At 43.1% G+C, this 18,106-nt stretch overlaps 1 protein-coding gene across 2 annotated transcripts in view; it reads right to left on the reverse strand.

Moving 5' to 3' along the window:
- Positions 1 to 18,106, reverse strand: part of COG7 (component of oligomeric golgi complex 7) — a 78,957-nt gene that overhangs the window by 29,091 nt on the left and 31,760 nt on the right. The window contains exons 7-10 of one of the 2 annotated variants that reach the window (XM_025855455.2): positions 14,568 to 14,766; positions 9,003 to 9,130; positions 7,976 to 8,130; positions 2,629 to 2,745 (exon numbers count right to left, since the gene is read on the reverse strand). In XM_025855455.2, the coding sequence (XP_025711240.1) occupies positions 2,629 to 2,745; positions 7,976 to 8,130; positions 9,003 to 9,130; positions 14,568 to 14,766 (599 nt within the window). The remainder of the gene's footprint in view (positions 1 to 2,628; positions 2,746 to 7,975; positions 8,131 to 9,002; positions 9,131 to 14,567; positions 14,767 to 18,106) is intronic. The other variant, XM_073887947.1, reaches the window with a different exon arrangement.

An 18,106-nucleotide genomic window follows, 5' to 3' on the forward strand; every position in this document is an offset into this window, starting at 1 on the left:
TATTTATCCAAAGAAAACAAAAACACTAATTCAAAAGATATACCCACCCCTATGTGGACTGCAATGTTATTTACAATAGCCAAGATATGGAAGCAACCCAAATGTCCATCCATAAACAAATGGATAGAGTATGTGGTATATATACAATGGACTATTATTCAGCCATAAAAAAGAATGAAATCTTGCCATTTGCGACCACATGAATGGACCTAAAGGTATTATTCTAAGTGAAATAAGTCAGAGAAAGACAAATACCATATGATTTCACTCATATGTAGAATTTAAGAAACAAAGCAAAACAAAAGAGACAAACAGATCCTTGACCTCAGAAAACCAAGTGATGATTGCCAGAGGGAGGTGTGTAGAGGGATGGGTGAAACAGTAACGGGGGTTAAAAAAATTAAAATTTAAACCAAAATTCATTACTTAGTATTTGTTAGATGTCTGCTATTTGCAAGACAAAGAAAACTGTTTTTATAATTAAGTATCTCTCTCTGATCCCATGAAAGGCAGAGGAAGAGTAATCCATTTGGCTTCTCGGAGATAATCCTGAATGACCATCATACCTGTATTTAATAATCCTTTAATTTTCCAGTAATTTTATGCTAGGCCTCAAACTACAGCGACTGAGTCCTTCAACACTAAACTATAAATGTCAGGACAAATCCAAGGATTAAGAACATCTTAAGTCTAGTTAATTTTTAACTTCTCTAAAAGTGCCTATCCATCACCAGGGTATCTGGGCATTCCATCATAAGAAAGGTTTATGAGAAAATGAAATATTCCACTTTTCACTTGCCTTGGTGCAACAGAATAACCTTGTACATAGTATTTTCTGGTATACCAAGCCACCACAGATGACAGGGGATACAGTTAGCATCTAGAACATTAAATTTCATCCAAAAAAAAAAAAAAAAAACGTCCAGATCAGAGCCCATGAGATTATCCAAATGGCCCTCGGAGGTGCCGGATCTGCTCTGATTAAAGACAGCTTTCAGGGGCACCTGGGTGGCTCAGTTGGTTGGGCGTCTGACTCCTGATTTCGGTTCAAGTCATGATCTCCAGGTCGTGGGATCGAGCCTGGAGTCAGATTCCATGCTCAGCGTGGAGTCTGCTTCTCCCTCCTCCTCTGCCCCTTCCCTTGCTCTCTTACTCTCTCTCTAAAAATGAATAAATAAAATCCTTACAAAAAAAAAAAAAAGACAGCTCTCAGAGGGTCTGGATATGCTCTGGTGTGGACCACCACAGTAAGAACTCCAAGTGTCGTGGGCACCCTGTGCACACGACCTAGACCAGGGCTCAGGCAAGTAGGTGAAGGGGAACCTCCCTCTTCAGAATGTACGACGATGAAGAGTGGTTTTAAGGAAAAGAAATTCTGGGTTGCTTTTTATCTCAGCCTAAGAGTACAGCGGCTACCCCACACGGTAGTAGAACAAACAGCAGCACAAGAGAACCTATCACCAGTCTGGCAGGGACTTCAGCGACCAGCCCCGGGGAAGACGATGTGAACCCACTGCTTCTAGGGCTTCCAATGTTTAGGTGATGTTACAAATCTGGATTATGTTAAATCTGGTTTATAAATGTTGACAACTAACCCAAAATTTTGTAAATGATGTGATCAAGTCCCTAGGTCAGATCTGGCTATAGGCCAGCAGTCTGCACCTTCTGGCTGGACTTTTCAAGGGTCAAACCTTCTCAGGCCACTGCTGATCACATTCTTACCAGGGCTCAGGGCTTAGGGCAGCAGGGGTCTATCTATTGGCCCACAGGTCACAGGGGCTACCCCCAAGATCTGGCCGTCAACCACACTTGGGAGAGCCACCTCAATCTCTGTTATGGAACTCTAACATGGTCCTTTTCAGGCCAGATAATGTTGCCTTACCACTTAGTGGTATTGTGCTTAGATCTAAAAACAGGACCTGGGGTCCCTGGCTGGCTCAGTCAGTGGAACGTGTGACTCTTAACCTTGGGCCTGTGGGTTTGAGACCCATGTTGGGTGTATAGATAACTTAAAAAAAAAAAAAAAAAAAAACTAGGAGCGCCTGGGTGGCTCAGATGGTTAAGTGTCTGCCTTCAGCTCAGGTCCTGATCCCAGGGTCCTAGGATTGAGCCCCGCGTCGGGCTCCCTGCTCTGCAGGGTGTCTGCTTCTCCCCCTCCTTACTGCTCGAGCTCTATCTCGGTCTCTCTCAAATAAATAAATAAAATATTTAAAAAAAAACTTTAAAAAATTTAAAAATTTAAAAAAATAATAAAAATAGGATCCAATCAGCTGTGTATTTTCTAAAATATAAGCTCTAAGTTATTTTAGGCCTGAAAAACTATAGGCTAAGGGGGAAAAAAATCTCAAACCAAGTATAAAAAAAATGTAAGTCATCAAAGGACATGAAGAGTGCATTCAGACTTTAAAATGCTTTAGCAGTGAGGGGGTCTTTCTGGGTTGCTATTGTTGTTGTTCCTTTTAATTGGCTTGTTTTTAGAGTTTAGAGTTTTTGCTTTAAAAAAAAAAAGGCAGTGAGGAAAAAAAAAATGAACCCCTTACAAACACATTTATCATTTTTACATATTATATGATGCATGTTTCTGCTTACAACATGGGCACACATTTAAGTTACAGCCCTCATTTTTACCTGATGGAGTTCTGAAAAGCTGTCCAATCTTCTTGAAAGAGTGAGTTGGGAGGAATATCATCGAGCTTGCACTTCTTCCGTATTGACTGGAGAGTACTGGTGAAATCGGACACGTACCTATGAGGAAAGAAAAAACCCCGACAGGGATGTCATCGTAAAGTCCTCGGCTCTAAAGACACCTGGAATTATGACACCTGGAATTACGTGGCTTTGGACAAAGGGCTAAGGACCTCGAGAGCATCTTTAGAGGCTCCCACTGAGGAGTCAGACGACTTGTAAACTCTGACCACAGAAGGGTCTTCTCTGTATGGCTGGACCATCTTTCTTACTTGGAAGGACAGCTTTAAGAGAGATGCTCAAGACGAGACAGAAGGGGAGAGCCACTAAGACAAAGACTCTGGTGACCCACCAGGTGAGAGGTGGTGCTGGTCAATGACTCCCTGGCCCAAAGAACTGTCCTGACATGTCATGGTCCCACTAAGATATCCAGCCATCACCTAGCACAAGGTAAGGCAGCTCGCCGATGCCCAGGGTACTCTTGCAGGATTCTTGCCCCTCCACCCCCAATGTAAACAGCCAAGCTCCATGGCAGGAAAGTGCCTGGCTTGAATGGCACAGGACGTGAAACTGGATTCGAAGCTGAAGCCCCTCCTCCTCAGGCTGCTCTTTGCTCCCCCAGTCAGTCCCCCAGCTGCTTTCCTTCACAGCACCCAGCACAAGTGTAAGTCCATCGCTTCTTTCATGTGTGTGTTTAATGTGCTAGACTAGAAGCTCCGGGAGAACAGAGACTATCTCCTTGTAGCTCATAACAGTGTCCCCAGGAATTAGCACAGAGCTGGGCACAAAAGAGACACCTGGAAACAGTTCCTGGATGAATGCAGAACTTGAGCTGGGGCTCTGAGAAAGTGTCTGGGTGTCTTTAAGCCTGTTTCCTCATCTTTAAAATGGACTTAATTCATGGTGTCTTCTATATTGCCTCAGGGAGTCGTGATGATCAAATAAATGAAATAGGAGTTTCTGGCTGGCTCAGTTGGTTAAGCGTCGGACTCTTGGTTTCAGCTCAGGGCCATGAGATTGAGCCCTGCATTGCGCTGGGCACTCAGTGCGGAGTCTGTTTGTCCCTCTCCCTCCTCTCACGCACGCTTGCTCTCTCTCTCTCTTGCAAATAAATAAATAAAATCTTTAAAAACTAAATAAATGAAATAATATACACAAAAGTTCTCTGAAAAGTATAAAATGAAAGCTGATGTGGGGTGGTGTTGTTTCTGAGGATGTACAGTTCTTGGATTGTGAACGAATGTGCACACGTCCTTGGGAGGGTGTGGTAAGGAGGACATGGGTGAGTGGGGGTCTTGTTCTCTGGAAACCACGAGGCTCCCTGAAAACCTAGGACATCTGTGTGCATCACAAGAAGCCTGACTTCTCCTCCTTCCCAAACCACTAGCTCTGAGGAAAATGGGATGTGCCCCCCAGGGCACAGCCCTGAAGACAGCTTTCTTGGAAGAACTGATCCTTGGCGGAGGGGAGGGGCCTCAAGGGCCACCTGACAGGGGCATGGTGAGGAATATAATTGTGCTTCAGTGTCACGTTAAACAACTGGGCCACCACCCCACAACTATGACAAATGTGTCTTAGAAGAGTGTGCGACCCGATGATGCACCTGCTCAGGAGCAGCTCACGACAGGGTCCCTGGGACGTGGAGTGGGCAGCAGAGCACCTGGGGGTGGGAGGGGGGGGTCTCCTGTTCAGACACAGTGTGTATCACGTCACATTTTTATCACATTCGTCCCCAATCCTTCCAATCCTCTCTCACCATAAACATTTCCGGGTGTCTCTCCCACATAAAAGTCGCTGTGTTAGGGGCTCTAATTACCTGCTTTCACTTAATAGTCACAACTGCCATGGGGAGAGCCTCATCACTTGACTCGGAGAAAAGACACCAGGACGCCAAGAGGTCCCAAGCAGTAAGCATCACAGCCGGGACTGTGCCCAGGGGGGCTCCAACCCCAGAGCCCACACTCCCGGCATAGCTGGAAAGCCCCTGATTCTGCAGCCTCTTCTCTCCTGCTATACCCGATGGCCTCACCCTAGTTCAAGTTAGGCCCCTCCCACTTCCCCTGCGTGCTCCGTCCTGCCGTCCCCAATACCCTCCCCATGACTCAACGGTGTCCTACTTCAACCCTGCTTGGGTTAGCTTCACACTGATTGCCCTCACTTTATAGATGGCAGCTGCTGGGGTAGCTTCCGAATCTTCCCTTCTCGAGGTGACCTAGTTTCACCACATCCCCTCTGTACAGTTTGAATTTTTAATATAGATCTGTGTTATTTTTTAAAATGAAGTAATCAAAATAACCAAGAGAAGAACTAGAAGTAAAAACATCACTCACAAGAACGGAGGATAAGAGAGAGAACAGCCTCAGGGAACCCTAGTTCCTCAAGATATAATAGTTAAGGTTGATAAACAAAAAATCTTTTTTAGGGGCGCCTGGATGGCTCAGTCATTAAGCGTCTGCCTTCAGCTCAGGTCATGATCCCAGGGTCCTGGGATCGAGCCCCACATCGGGCTCCCTGCTCTGTGGGAAGCCTGCTTCTCCCTCTCCCACTCCCCCTGCTTGTGTTCCCTCTCTCACTGTGTCTCTCTCTGTCAAATAAATAAATAAATAAAATCTTTAAAAAAAACAAAACTTTTTTAAAGTACAGAGGGAAGAGCTGAACATCGTAAAATGTTCAAAAGTGGGTATTTCTGAGCAGAAGGACTAAGGGTGGGCAGGCAGGGAGGAAACCTTTCACTTTTTTATACCTTTATGTATTTTTTAAAAAATTACTCTAATGCATTATTTTTGTTATTTCATAATAAAATTTTTAGATCTCAATAAAAAATTTCTTTCCATCCCCAAAATCCTGGTAGGTGGCGGAGACAGAAAGTGGCCAATTCTGTCTGGTGAGACTTGTTGCTCATACGTCTCCTTCTACGGGAACACATCTGGGCCCTTCTGGTCACACCTCCACCTGAGAGCAGAGCCTGTGTCCTTGGTGGCCCTACGGCCTACACTGTGAGCTGCCCTCTGATGGTGCTGACTGCCCACCATGGCGACCAAGAGTTCCCAGGGGCCAGCCTAGCATTTCTGGAATGAGAAGAGTTCCCTGAACTTACTACAGGAAAACAGCATTCTGTTTAAAAAAAAAAAAAAAAAAAAAAAAAATTTCTTGTGGGGCGCCTGGGTGGCTCAGTCAGTTCAGTGTCTGACTCCTGATTTCATCTCAGGTCATGATCACAGGGTCATGAGATCAAGCCCCAAGTCAGGCTCTGCACTGGGTGTGGAGCCTGCTTAAGATTCTCTCTCTCCTTCTGCTGCCCCTCACCCCACCCCAAGCTTGCACACACTCTCTCTAAAACAAAATGCAAAATAAATCTCTTGAGACTGAGGGTAACTCCAATCTAGAACAAGCTATCAAGGGAAGGTCTTTGGAGAGCCTAAGAACATATCTGTCTATAAGCTGGAGACTAGAGCTCTGACCTCCCGAGGGCCCTGGTGCCTTGGCTGCACAGGTCAGAAACTCCAGCCTATGCTGCTTGCTCGCTTTTCCTTTTTCCTAACTAAATGTAACTTTGGTGTCCTCTTCTTTAAACAGCTCTGTTGCAATGTAATTCACATACCACACAATTCGCCCATTTAAAGAGCACAATTCAATGGTTTTTAGTGTAGTCACAGAGCTGTGTGACCATCACCACAATCAACTTTATAACATTTTCATCACCCAAAAAAGAAGCCCTGTACCTTTTGGTAGTCATCCCATCTCCTCCAAATGCCCACCTCTCCTCAGCCCTAGGTAACCATCAGTCTATTTTCTGTTTCTATCCATTTGCCTGTTTTGGACACTTCACATAGAATCATATAACATGTGGTCTTTTATGACTGACTTTCTTCACTTGGCATGTTTATATTTTTCTCATTTTATATTTTTAATTACACAAGAAATGTCCTCCTTTTTTAAAAGTCAGAAAACAACAAATAAAGCTAAATTCCCTATGAACACCACCCTAGTCCTTTCCCACCTCCCCAAAGATAACTGATGTTTTGAGTGCGTGGCCTAACTTTCCACACATCAGGGCTCAGAAAACTTTCTCTGTTAAGGTCCAGATATTTTAGGCTTTGTGAAGAGCGAGTTCTGTCCTAACTACTGGATTCTCCCTTCATAGACCATAGGTAAGTGAAGGGGTATGACTGCGTTCCAATAAAACTTTATTTACAAAAACAGAAGGCAGGCCAGATTTGACTCATGAGCTAGAGTTTGTCGACCCCTATTCTACAGGAATATATAATGTATGTTAAAGCATAAAAAAAGATCCAGAACAGGGATTGGTACTTTGGGGGTTTTTTTAAATAAAGTTTTCCTGCAATACGGCCACACCCATTCATTTCTGTGTCATCTACAAAAGTCTCTATTGACCGCAAGGCCCACAAAGCCTAAAATGCTTACCATGTGGCCCTCTGCATAAAAACTTGCTGAATCCCACTATGGAAAATATACCCTATTTTTTATATGTTCTTTTTACATATTGTATTAGACTCTACATAATATTCAGCAATTTCCTTTCCTTTTTTTCACTGGACACTGTTTTTGAGATCCATCAGGGTAGATATGTGCAGGTCTAATTAAAACTGTAACTGCCAGGGGCACCTGCATGGCTCAGTTGGTTAAGCGACTGCCTCGGCTCAGGTCATGATCCTGGAGTCCCGGGATCGAGTCCCACATCGGGCTCCCTGCTCAGCAGTGAGTCTGCTTCTCCCTCGGACCCTCCCCCCTCTCATGCTCTCTCTCTCTATTTCATTCTCTCTCTCAAATAAATAAAATCTTAAAAAAAAAACAAAACTGTAACTGCCAAACAGAGTTCCTTTGTATGAATAGGCCCTGTCTTATTTAGCCAAATTCATAGACATTCAGGTTGCTTCAAATGTTCCACTATCACTAATGGTGCTGCAAGGAATATCCTTAAGATCGCCCCCTTGGGGGATGCCTGGGTGGCTCAGTGGGTTAAGCGTCTGCCTTCAGCTTAAGTCATGATTCCAGGGTCCTGGAATTGAGCCCCATGTTGGGCTCCCAGCTCAGTGGTGAGCCTGCTTCTCCCTCTCCTCCCCACTTGTGCTCTCTCTCGCTATTTCTGTCTCTCTCTCAAATAAATAAAATCTTTAAAAAAAAATTGAAAAAAAAAAAGATTGCCCCCCCTTGGGGCTCAGGTACATGCTCTTCTCCAGGGCTCAGAGCAGAAACACAGAACACACGCATTTTTAACTGGGGCAGACAGCACCCTCCGGTGTGCCCTGTCCCCACACCCCAGCCTTACTTGGCAAAGAGGGATTTCAGTGCTGCCAGCAAGCCACAGGTCCCCAGGCCATTGGTAAATCTGATGCATCTGTCGACGGCAGCAGAAGCCAGACTGAAGAGCTTGTTCACAGAGTGGCTCAACTCCTGCACACAGTCAATGACTTCGCCATGCTCCTGGTCAGCAAATACAGACAAACAAGAGCTGCCTCAGACTCGAGAACAGATGAACAGACAACATTAAGATGGGGGAGACATCCAAACCTCTTCACCCGTGGTCAGGCTGCAGAAACGCAGTCCCAAGCCGCGAGAGCCCTTCCAGAGCCCGAGCCAAGCGGATGACATCCATGTGGCCCGTGAGATCACACACCAACCCCTGGCAGAAAAGCCCTACGTTTTTCATCTCTTTCCTCTTTTTCTATGATTAGATGGCATCTCTCCTCTGGCTCTAAAGCTAGAATTCAAATTCTCTGTATCAAATACTCCAAAAGAATGTAAGGAAAGGAAAATGCTTCCTTCAGGGGCAAGAATGTAACTGAAGTGGAATGGACCTTCTAAGCACATCGCTAGAAAACTGAAAAATGGCAGGAGGCGACAGAGTTTAACTAGTGTGAGATCTGCTCTTTAACATCAACTCGCGTCATGCTAGATCACCCTAAAATTGGCAACGGGAATGCCTCCCCTTGCCCTTGGAGGCCCGCCCAAGTGAACCTGCCCCTGGGGCACCGTCCATGGAGGCTCAACTCCTGTGCCCATCTGCAGATGTTCCTTAGACTGAAGGCTGCCATAATAAGAATTCATTAATCAGGGAGATCATCAACTTATCCCCCCAAAGATTTAAGTCTCTCATTCTGCTGGACCTTTATTTGAGATTTTAAATAGAAAATCGGTAGCATATCCGTGGTCTCATTTTACACTTGGACTGCAAGAGTCTACCAGGTACTTAGAGCCTGTTTTTTGCAGAGCTGTTCCCCATCTATGCACCTTCTCCGGTGCATCCCACCCCCCTCCCTGTGGCCGGCAAACCACCAGCAGTGCTGGGACATTACCAACGGCACGGCGCTGATCTGGATGAGAACGTTCTTCTCTTCCAGGTCGCCGTACTTCAGCTGGTAGGGTTTGTACGGAGCATACACAGCCTCCACCAGTTCGGTGACTTTCACCAGGTTGTGCTCATCTTGAGGGAATCAAAAATGAAAATCGATAATGAACAAAGGGGCCGAAACTGCTGGAAAACAACAGGTGAACGGTACTCTACTGGAGCTTCTCCGGTTTCATCTTAGGGGTGACTGCCTTTTGTTAATCTGCCGTGGTTGTTCGTGGAAGCTGCAGCAATCACTTCCGTAAATATTTTGATGAATTTGGGCTCTGGGTATAATTTGTCTAGAGCACTATCAAAGATGCCAACTCCCTTCGTCCCACAACTCACCATGGCTAAGAATCCCTTCAAATGACAACTCTAGTCAAGATGCAGTTCCAGAAGTGCTATGGAGAAAAGGCTCTGCAGGAAGAACACTTTTCCAGGACTTTAGAGACAGGATACCTCATATGCTAGGCTTTCCAAAAATTCCTATATTCAACTACATACAAAGCATGTTTGTATGAAAAATTGAAATGGGCATATTCCAGGACACAGCAATTCAGCTTCTAGGCTGAACACTTACACCCAAGTGACTTCAGCATCCATTGATAATCTTTGCCTGAATAAACTTTTACCCTGCTGATTTCCTAATCTTTTTGTTTCTTCTACATCTATTTGTAGGCCTTCTCTTGTAAAGAACAAATTTTCCTTTCTTGCTCTCTTTAATATAATAATCCCCACGAACTCACAGATTCTTTTTATATTCATGTGTTACAATCCATTATTGTCATTATATTCATTTTGATGCTCAAATTATTTCGAATTTGGTCAGTGGTTGCCCCTTCAGGCTGCCTCCTGTAATCTTTTTTTTTTTTTTAAAGATTTTATTTATTTATTTGAGAGAGAGAGAATGAGAGGTAGAGAGCACGAGAGGGAAGAGGGTCAGAGGGAGAAGCAGGCTCCCCGCTGAGTGGGGAGCCCGACGCGGGACTCGATCCTGGGACTACAGGATCCTGACCTGAGCCGAAGGCAGTTGCTTAACCAACTGAGCCACCCAGGCACCCTCCTGTATTCTTTCTGACACATCCCCTAATCAGCCTTTAAGTGCATCAGCTGAAATCCAAAATATCTTCTCTAGCCTGCAAGGACCCACGCAGGCTGACCTCAGGAGGTGAAAGAGGGAGGCAGTGAAACGCAAAGGCTCTTCTATCCAAGCTCCCCTGCCTCTTACTTACGTGACTGTGTGCAATGACAGACCTTTGGATACCTGCTTCCTCAACTATAAGTTGAGGTTAATAATGGCATCAATCTTATAAGGCCTTAGGGGAGATTACATAAAATCTGTGTCTAGCATGTGGTAACATTTCATAAAAGCCAACTCTTTTTATTTATTACTGCCCCAGCCTTTCCTCCTTCACAATTCCCCTGGCTTCCAGCCTTCTCTCCAGTTCCTCGGAAGCACCAGGCTCCCTTCCAGTCACGTGCCGATGCTTCTGTCTGGAAGGACCTTGTTCTCCCTTATCCTCCGGGATCTGGTCACCACCCATTTTTCTTCCACGGCTCACTCAGCTCAAGTCACCGGGCTCCATCAGCTTTGTTGGCTCATATACGCTCCTAGAACCACTCGGCTTTTCTACAAAGTACTCATCTCATTTTGTAATTATACACCCATTATTATGATCATTAGGTTATTTCCCACCGGAATAGACGTTGGGTGACAGGAGGGACAGTGTCTAGTTTTGCTCGGCATAGCAACCACAGCATCCAGCATTCCAGTACTTGTCCATTTGTAGTTGAGTGAATAAATTAAACACGTTGTGACCTATCCATAAAGCAGTCATGAAAAATAATTGGACATCTACACATATAAAACACACACACAGTTGGGAACCAGAGATGCAACTGGGAAGACAGAAGGTAAAAATCTGTGGTGGTGGATCCGATTTGGAACAATATGTATAAACTGGAAATATGTATTTCCTAGCTCTGTCCAACAAAAGGGCCTAGAAGCCCAGCAATAATGAGTACCCTCAGTGTCCAGATCTTGTTCTAATACCATTTCCCACTAGAAGAAACCAGGCTCCTTGGCAAAACACAGGTCTGAGACAGGGAAGGTATGTGTTCCTGGAACAGTTTGTGCCAAACAGCAAGAAAGCTCTCAAAGACTGATGGGCACATGTCAAAAAGATCCAGGAGGCAGCCCAAAGGGGCAACCACTGACCAAATTTGAAATAATTCAAGCATCAAAATGAATAGTGGCAATAACAAATCATAACACAATGAGTAAAAAAAGAATCCATGAATTCACAGTGATATGAAAGTGAGGAAAGGGGGCACCAGGCTGGCTCAGTCAGAGAACCATGAGACTTTGATCTCAGGGTTGTGAGTTCAAGCACCACACGGGTGTAGAGATTACTTATTTAAATAAAACTTTAAAAAAAAAAGTGAGGAAAGAAAGGGAAATCTCTTCTTTATAAAAGAAGGCCTGTAAATAGATGTAGAAGGAATGAGAGAATTAGGAAATCATCATTTTATAATCAGCAGTGTAAAAGTTTATTCAGGCAAGGATTATCAACAGATGCTGAAGTCACTGAGTAAATGTTTTTGAGGATTAGTATATTCCTATGGGCTCAAAGCATCACCCCATGGATTACTTATTTTTTTTTAAGATTTTATTTATTTATTTGAGAGACAGAGAGTGAGGAGAGAGCATGCACGGTGAGGAGCAGAGGGAGAAGCAGACTCCTTGCTGAACAAGAAGCCAGATGTGGGGCTCCATCCCGGGACCCATAACCTGAGCCAAAGGCAGACACTCAACCGACTGAGCCATCCAGGCACCCCAAGGATTACTTATTAATTACAAAGAGGAAGAAGTACCTTAATAATGGAGAGATCTAGTTGATACATCTACCAAGTGATTAATCCAACCATCACCAATGATTGGACATTATGTGTCTCCCTGATGTGATGCCACAGGAAATACAAACCATCATCAATGTAGCATTCCTGCCAAAATATTTCATCTAAATTTAATCTTGAAGAATCAATCAAACAGTTCCAGAATATGGGACATTCTACTAGAAAATTACCCTGTATTCTTCAGAGGTCAGTGTCATGAAAGACAAAAGAAAGATGAGACAACTGTTTCAGATTAAGAGATTAAAGAGACAAGACAACCAGATACAATGTGCATCAACTGATCTTAAAGAGAAGCAGAGGTGAGGAAGCAGCTATGAAGACTTCTGTGGGAAGAAAAAAACTTCTGTGGAACAAATGGAAAAATTCATACATTAGGTGACATTACTGAGTAAATATTAAATTTGGGAAACTTAATAACAGTAACAAAATACTCTATTAAAAACATATTTAAGGAGGGGCACCTGGGTGGCTCAGTCAGTTAAGTGTCTGCCTTCTGCTTGGGTCATGATCCCAGCGTCCTGGGATCAAGCCCCAGGTCAGGCTCCCTGCTCAGTGGGGAGTCTGCTTCTCCCTCTGCCCCTCCCCCTACTCAGGCTCTCTCTCAAATAAATAAAATATATTTTTTAAGATTTTATTTTTTTAGAGAGAGAGAGGGAAGCAGGGGGAGGAGCGGGGTCGGGGGGACAAGCAGACTCCTTGCTGAGCACAGAGCCTAACATGGGGCTGGACCCAAGCCAAAGGCAAACACTTAACCGAGGTGCCCCAATAAATAAAATCTTTAAAAAAATATATTTAAGGAGCAGCTGGGTGGCTCAGTCAGTTAAGCGTCTGCCTTTGGCTCAGGTCATGATCCCTGGGTTCAAGCCCCGGGTCAGGCTCCCTGCTCAGCAGGGAGTCTGCTTCTCCCTTCCCCTCTGCCCTCACCCCCCGCTCGTGCTCTCTCTTGCTCTCGCTCTTTCTCAAATAAATAAAATCTTTAAAACAATATATTTAAGGATACAGAGACAGTCTCATTCATAAAGAATCTGCACACGGATATAACACAAAATACTGTTTCTAGATGGGAGATGGAGAATGACCTTCCTTCTTTGTGTTTTCTGGGTTTTTCTATAATGAATACCTATTGTTTATTAATTATAAAATCAACTTATCTTAAATATTTAGTTTTTCTATTGCATAATCTTTCATATATTTCTAATTATGCCCTGTACACGCATTAATTACTAAAATAGAGACAATATTAAAGGCAAAATAGAAAGTTAGAAAATATATCTGCAACATACTGGATAAACAATGGAAAAAAAATCCTTGCTACATAAGGATATTTTGGGAAGATACACCAAATTTTTAACAGTGGTTATACATATTTCCATTTGTGGAAAATGTGTATTTATACTTGAATTACTGGGAGAAAATATAACAGAAGGCTGCCAGAGGCTCTGAGTGCTGAGGTGGTGAATCATTTTTACTCTTCTGTATTTTTATTTTTGTGTGTTTTCAAAGTATTTTTAGATTTAAAAAAAAACTTTTTTGAAAATTTCAATAGGAATCCTTAAAACATCTAAATTTCTGTGGCTGGCTAACAAAGCACTTCGATGTCTGATTCTTTGGAGGGTGGTTCTCTCTTCTTCAAGAATGTCCTTCACCAGTGGGAGGAAGGCAACCTGCCCCTCTGCCCTTTGCCCTACCTTCAATCTGCGCTGCCTGAGCAGGTAGCGTGTCCTACACTCTAGCCACCTGGACACCGCATCCTGGTCCCCTAGAAGCTATCCACATCCCCTCAGCCTCTCCCACAACCGAGACCGGCCGAGTGAGTGAGCCAAAACACCTATGAATCATCCGGAACTCGAACAATAAACACACTCCCTGGAATGTACAAAGTAATTATACGCAAATGTAATTAAAGAGAATAACTATTAAGTACACCAAGTTAGTGACACATAGCAGCCAAATGGCAGAACAAAGCTTCCTGAAGCGATTTCCTGATTTGACAGCAGCATGCGTCACGAGATCGGTGCTACTTAAAAGTTTATGATGCTTTTAACTTACAGGGGACACAGGTAACATACCACTGCTGTTTTCCTAAATGGGAACTAGGAGTGCCTTGCTCCCAGATACAGCTGGGGAATACCCATTTTCCCTGTAACCACCCTTAGTCCTGACACAGCTTCTCTGTCCTTAAAAACTTGCTGATGCCCCATCAAAAAGCTCCTCTAACCTATTCTTTCTCTTCAACTTACTTTTTAGGTTGAGTTGTCTGAGGTTTTATGATGCCTCAAAGGGAAGAGGACTCTAGCCTCCCAATGTAACCGGCTGCCAATTCAAGGCCACCAATGCCCAGCTACCTCTTTTATATTCTAAGCCCCTGCCGAAGTGCCCATCACTTCCCCAGAGCATGGAAAGCCCCTAGGTAGCACTGGGCTTGGTTAATACATTAGGCAACAACCAATTCCATAATGGCAATGCTTTCATGGAAAAGCCTTCTTTATCTGCTGAGAAGGAAAACAAGGATCCCTTCCAATTCTGTAAAATCAGTCATCTGAAAAGACAGACAAACCCAGGCCCCAGAAGCCTCAAAAAGAGCAAGTGAAGACAAGCCAGAAGGAATGTTTACGTGGGTGGGGGAGCTGCGCCATCTCCAATCCCTTGGCAAAGTGGGTGGTGGTGTCATAGAACTCTAGCAGCTTGAGGAGCTCCAGCTCAGGCCCTGCCCTCTCCACGCTGGTGCTGAGGCAATCGGGCAGAGTGGGCAGCAAGGCCCCCAGAGTCTGAATCAGCAGCACAGTCACCACCTCGTGGGGGTTCTTGAAAACCTACAGTGGGAAAGAGGTATCTGCGTTAGCACACAGGACCATAGAGGAGCATACCTTTTAAAGAAGCAGTCTCCTGGACTGCTGTCAGAGGAATCTCTCCAACGGCTGGCAAGTGGCCTAGTCAAGAGCTTTAAGCCCCAAGCAGTCCTTACCCCAAACTCGAACAAGCTCAGAAAGCCAAGTAACTGGCAGAACTTGCAACTTGTCCCAAACAATTGGCTATTTCATGTCTATTACTGGCACCCAGTGCCTCTTTTCAAATCTATCACATGTAGTATTTAGATGGCCACCCAAAACTGGCCAGCAAGGACTGTGCGGATGACAGTGCAGAAACTGGGAGTGTGTGGGAGGTGGGGAACAAAATGGAATTAAAGAACAGCAATTCACCGAGTCAGGGTTGGAGGACATTTAGCCAGATTTGCAGACCAGCCCACAGCCACCTTTCTCTCCCCTTGACACAGATCTTTGGTAAAGATGGATTTATCTTTTATTCTAAGGACCAACAGGAAGAGTGTATCCAGGGCCTTTTAGATTATAGATTCACTTATTCACTAAGAGTCTTTTTTTTTTCTGTTTCATACACTACTGATCTCTTGGACAAAACTGGAAAAAGGTATACAGGACATTTAGGGAGGGGTTCTCACAGACACCCGTGTGTTGATCAAATGCTTTTTTATCATAACATAACTTAAATATGCACAAACATGAAAACAAGATATAAGACCATTCTTAGGTAACTCTAAGGCCAAAAGAGGTGTAAGTTTAAAAACTATAAAATCAATAAACTCAAATTTTATGAGAAAAGACCCTGAGAGGAATGAAAATGAAAACACAACTTCCCCAAAGTTACGGGATACAGCAAAAGCAACACTAAGAGGGAAATTTATAGCTTTAAACACATATATTAAAAAGGAAGGATGAGTATCTCCAATCAATAACCTAACCTAACTGTACACATTAAGGAACAAGAAAAAGAAGAAACTAAACCCAAAGCTAGCAGGAGGAAGGAAATAATAAAGATCAGAGCAGAGGTAAATGAAATAAAGAATAGAAAGTTAATTTTAAAAATCAACAAAACTAGTTGGTTCTTTGAAAAGACCAACAAAACTGACAAACCTGTTATCCAGACTGACAAAAATAAAGAAGCCTTGAATTACTAAAATCAGATACAAAGGTAGGTACATTTACTACAATTTTACAGAAATAAGAGGGATTAGAAGAGAATATGATGAACAAGTATATGCCAACAAATTAGATAACTTAGATGAAACAGACAAATTCCTAGAAACACAATTTGCCAAAACTGATTGAAGAAGAAATAGAAAATCCGAACAGTCCTATAACTAACTAGGAAAGAGGCAGAACCAGTAATCAAAAATGGGTTGCTCCAAAATTCCTATGTTGAAGTCCAAACCCCCAGTATCCCAGAATGTGACTATCTTTGGACCTATGAGCTTTAAAGAGGCAATTAAGGTAAAATGGGTCATCTGGGTGGGCCCTTATCCAATCTGACTGGTATCTTTATAACAAGAGGAGATCAGGGCACAGACACCCATAGAAAGAAGACCTAGGTAGAAGAATGCCACCAGCAAGCCAAGAGAGGTCTCAGAAGAAACCAACCCTGCCAATACCTTGACCTTGGACTTCTCACCCCCGGAACCATAAGAAAATGAATTCCTATTGTTTGAACCACCCAATCTGTGACATTTAGTTATGGCGGTCCTGGCAAACTAATACAAAACACTTTCTAACTCATTCTATGAAGCCAGCATTAACCTGATACCAAAGCCAACCAGATACTAAAAGAAAATTACAGACCATTTCTCTTATAAATACACAATTAACAATACCCAACAAAGTAATAGTAAACTAAATTCAGCAACCATATTAAAAGGATTTTACACCATAACCAAGTGGGATGGATCTCCCAAATGAAGAGTGGTTCAACATATAAAAATTAATCAATGTAATATACTACATTAACAGAATGAAGGGAAGAAAACACATGACCATCTTGGTTAATGCAGAAAAGAGCATTTGATAAAAACACCCTTTATGTTAAAAAAAGTAAAACAAAAAAAAAACCCCAAAAAACTCAATAAACTAGGAATAGAAAAGAACTTCCTCAACATGATAAAGGTCACATAAGAAAAACAGCTATCATACTCAATGGTGAAAGACTGAAAGCTTTTCCCCTAAGGCCAGGAACAAGACAAGTATGCTATTTTATTCAACATAGTATTGGAAGTTCTAGCCAGAACAATAGGACAAGAAAAAGAAATAAAAGGCATTTAAATTGTAAAGGAAGAAAAAAAATTATCTCTATTCATAAACTATATGTAGAAAACCCTCAAGAATTCACACACACACACACTGTTAGTTTTAGTAAGGAAATTCGGCAAAGCTACAGGATATAAAATCAACAAGCAAAAATCAGTTGCATTTCTATACACTAGCAGTGAACAACCCAAAAAGGAAATTAAGAAAACAATACCATTTATAACAGCACCAAAATGAATAAAATAGGAATAAACATAACCAAGGAGCTAAAAGACCTGTACGCTGAAAACAATAAAAAACTGCTCAAGAAATTAAAGACACAAATAAATGGCAAGACCATCCTGTGTTCATGGATTGGAAGACTTAATACTGTTGGCGCGCCTGGATGCTCAGTTGGTTAAGCGTCTGCCTTCGGCTCAGGTCATGATCCCAGGGTCCTGGGATCGAGCCCTGCAACAGGCTCACTGCTCAGCGGGAAGCCTGCTTCTCCCTCTCCCACTCCCCCTGCTTGTGTGCTGTCTCTCTCAAGTAAATAAATAAAATATTTAAAAAAAGAAGAATGACAATGGCTAACTCTCACTTCCAGATTTCAAAACTTCCCACAAAGGTACACTAATCAAAACAGCATGGCACAAGCATAAGGATAGACACATAGTCCAATGGGATAGAAAGCCTAGAAATAAGTTGTCACATACATGGTTGAATGATTTTCAATAAGAGTGCCAAGACCATTCAATGGGCAAAGGACAGACTTTGCAACAAATGGTGCTCTGAAAACTGGATAACCACATGCAAAAGAAAAACACTGGAACCTTACTTTGCACCATTACAAAAAATTAACTCAAAATTAATTAGATCCAAACATTAAGAGTAATGTATAAAAATCTTAGAAAAGACATTTGTTTGGATGCCTGGGTGGCTCAGTCGGTTAAGCATCTACTCTTGGTTTTGGCTCAGGTCATTATTTCAGGGCTGTGAGATTGAGCCCAGCACTGGGCTCTGCACTCAGCGGAGAGTGTGCTTGAGATTCTCTCCCTCTCCCTCTGTCCCTCCCCTGCTT

Source organism: Callorhinus ursinus, unplaced genomic scaffold (genome assembly GCF_003265705.2).
Source record: "Callorhinus ursinus isolate GAN/ISIS: 27379988/994484 unplaced genomic scaffold, GSC_fseal_2.0 scaffold85, whole genome shotgun sequence".
NCBI lineage: Eukaryota > Metazoa > Chordata > Mammalia > Carnivora > Otariidae > Callorhinus > Callorhinus ursinus.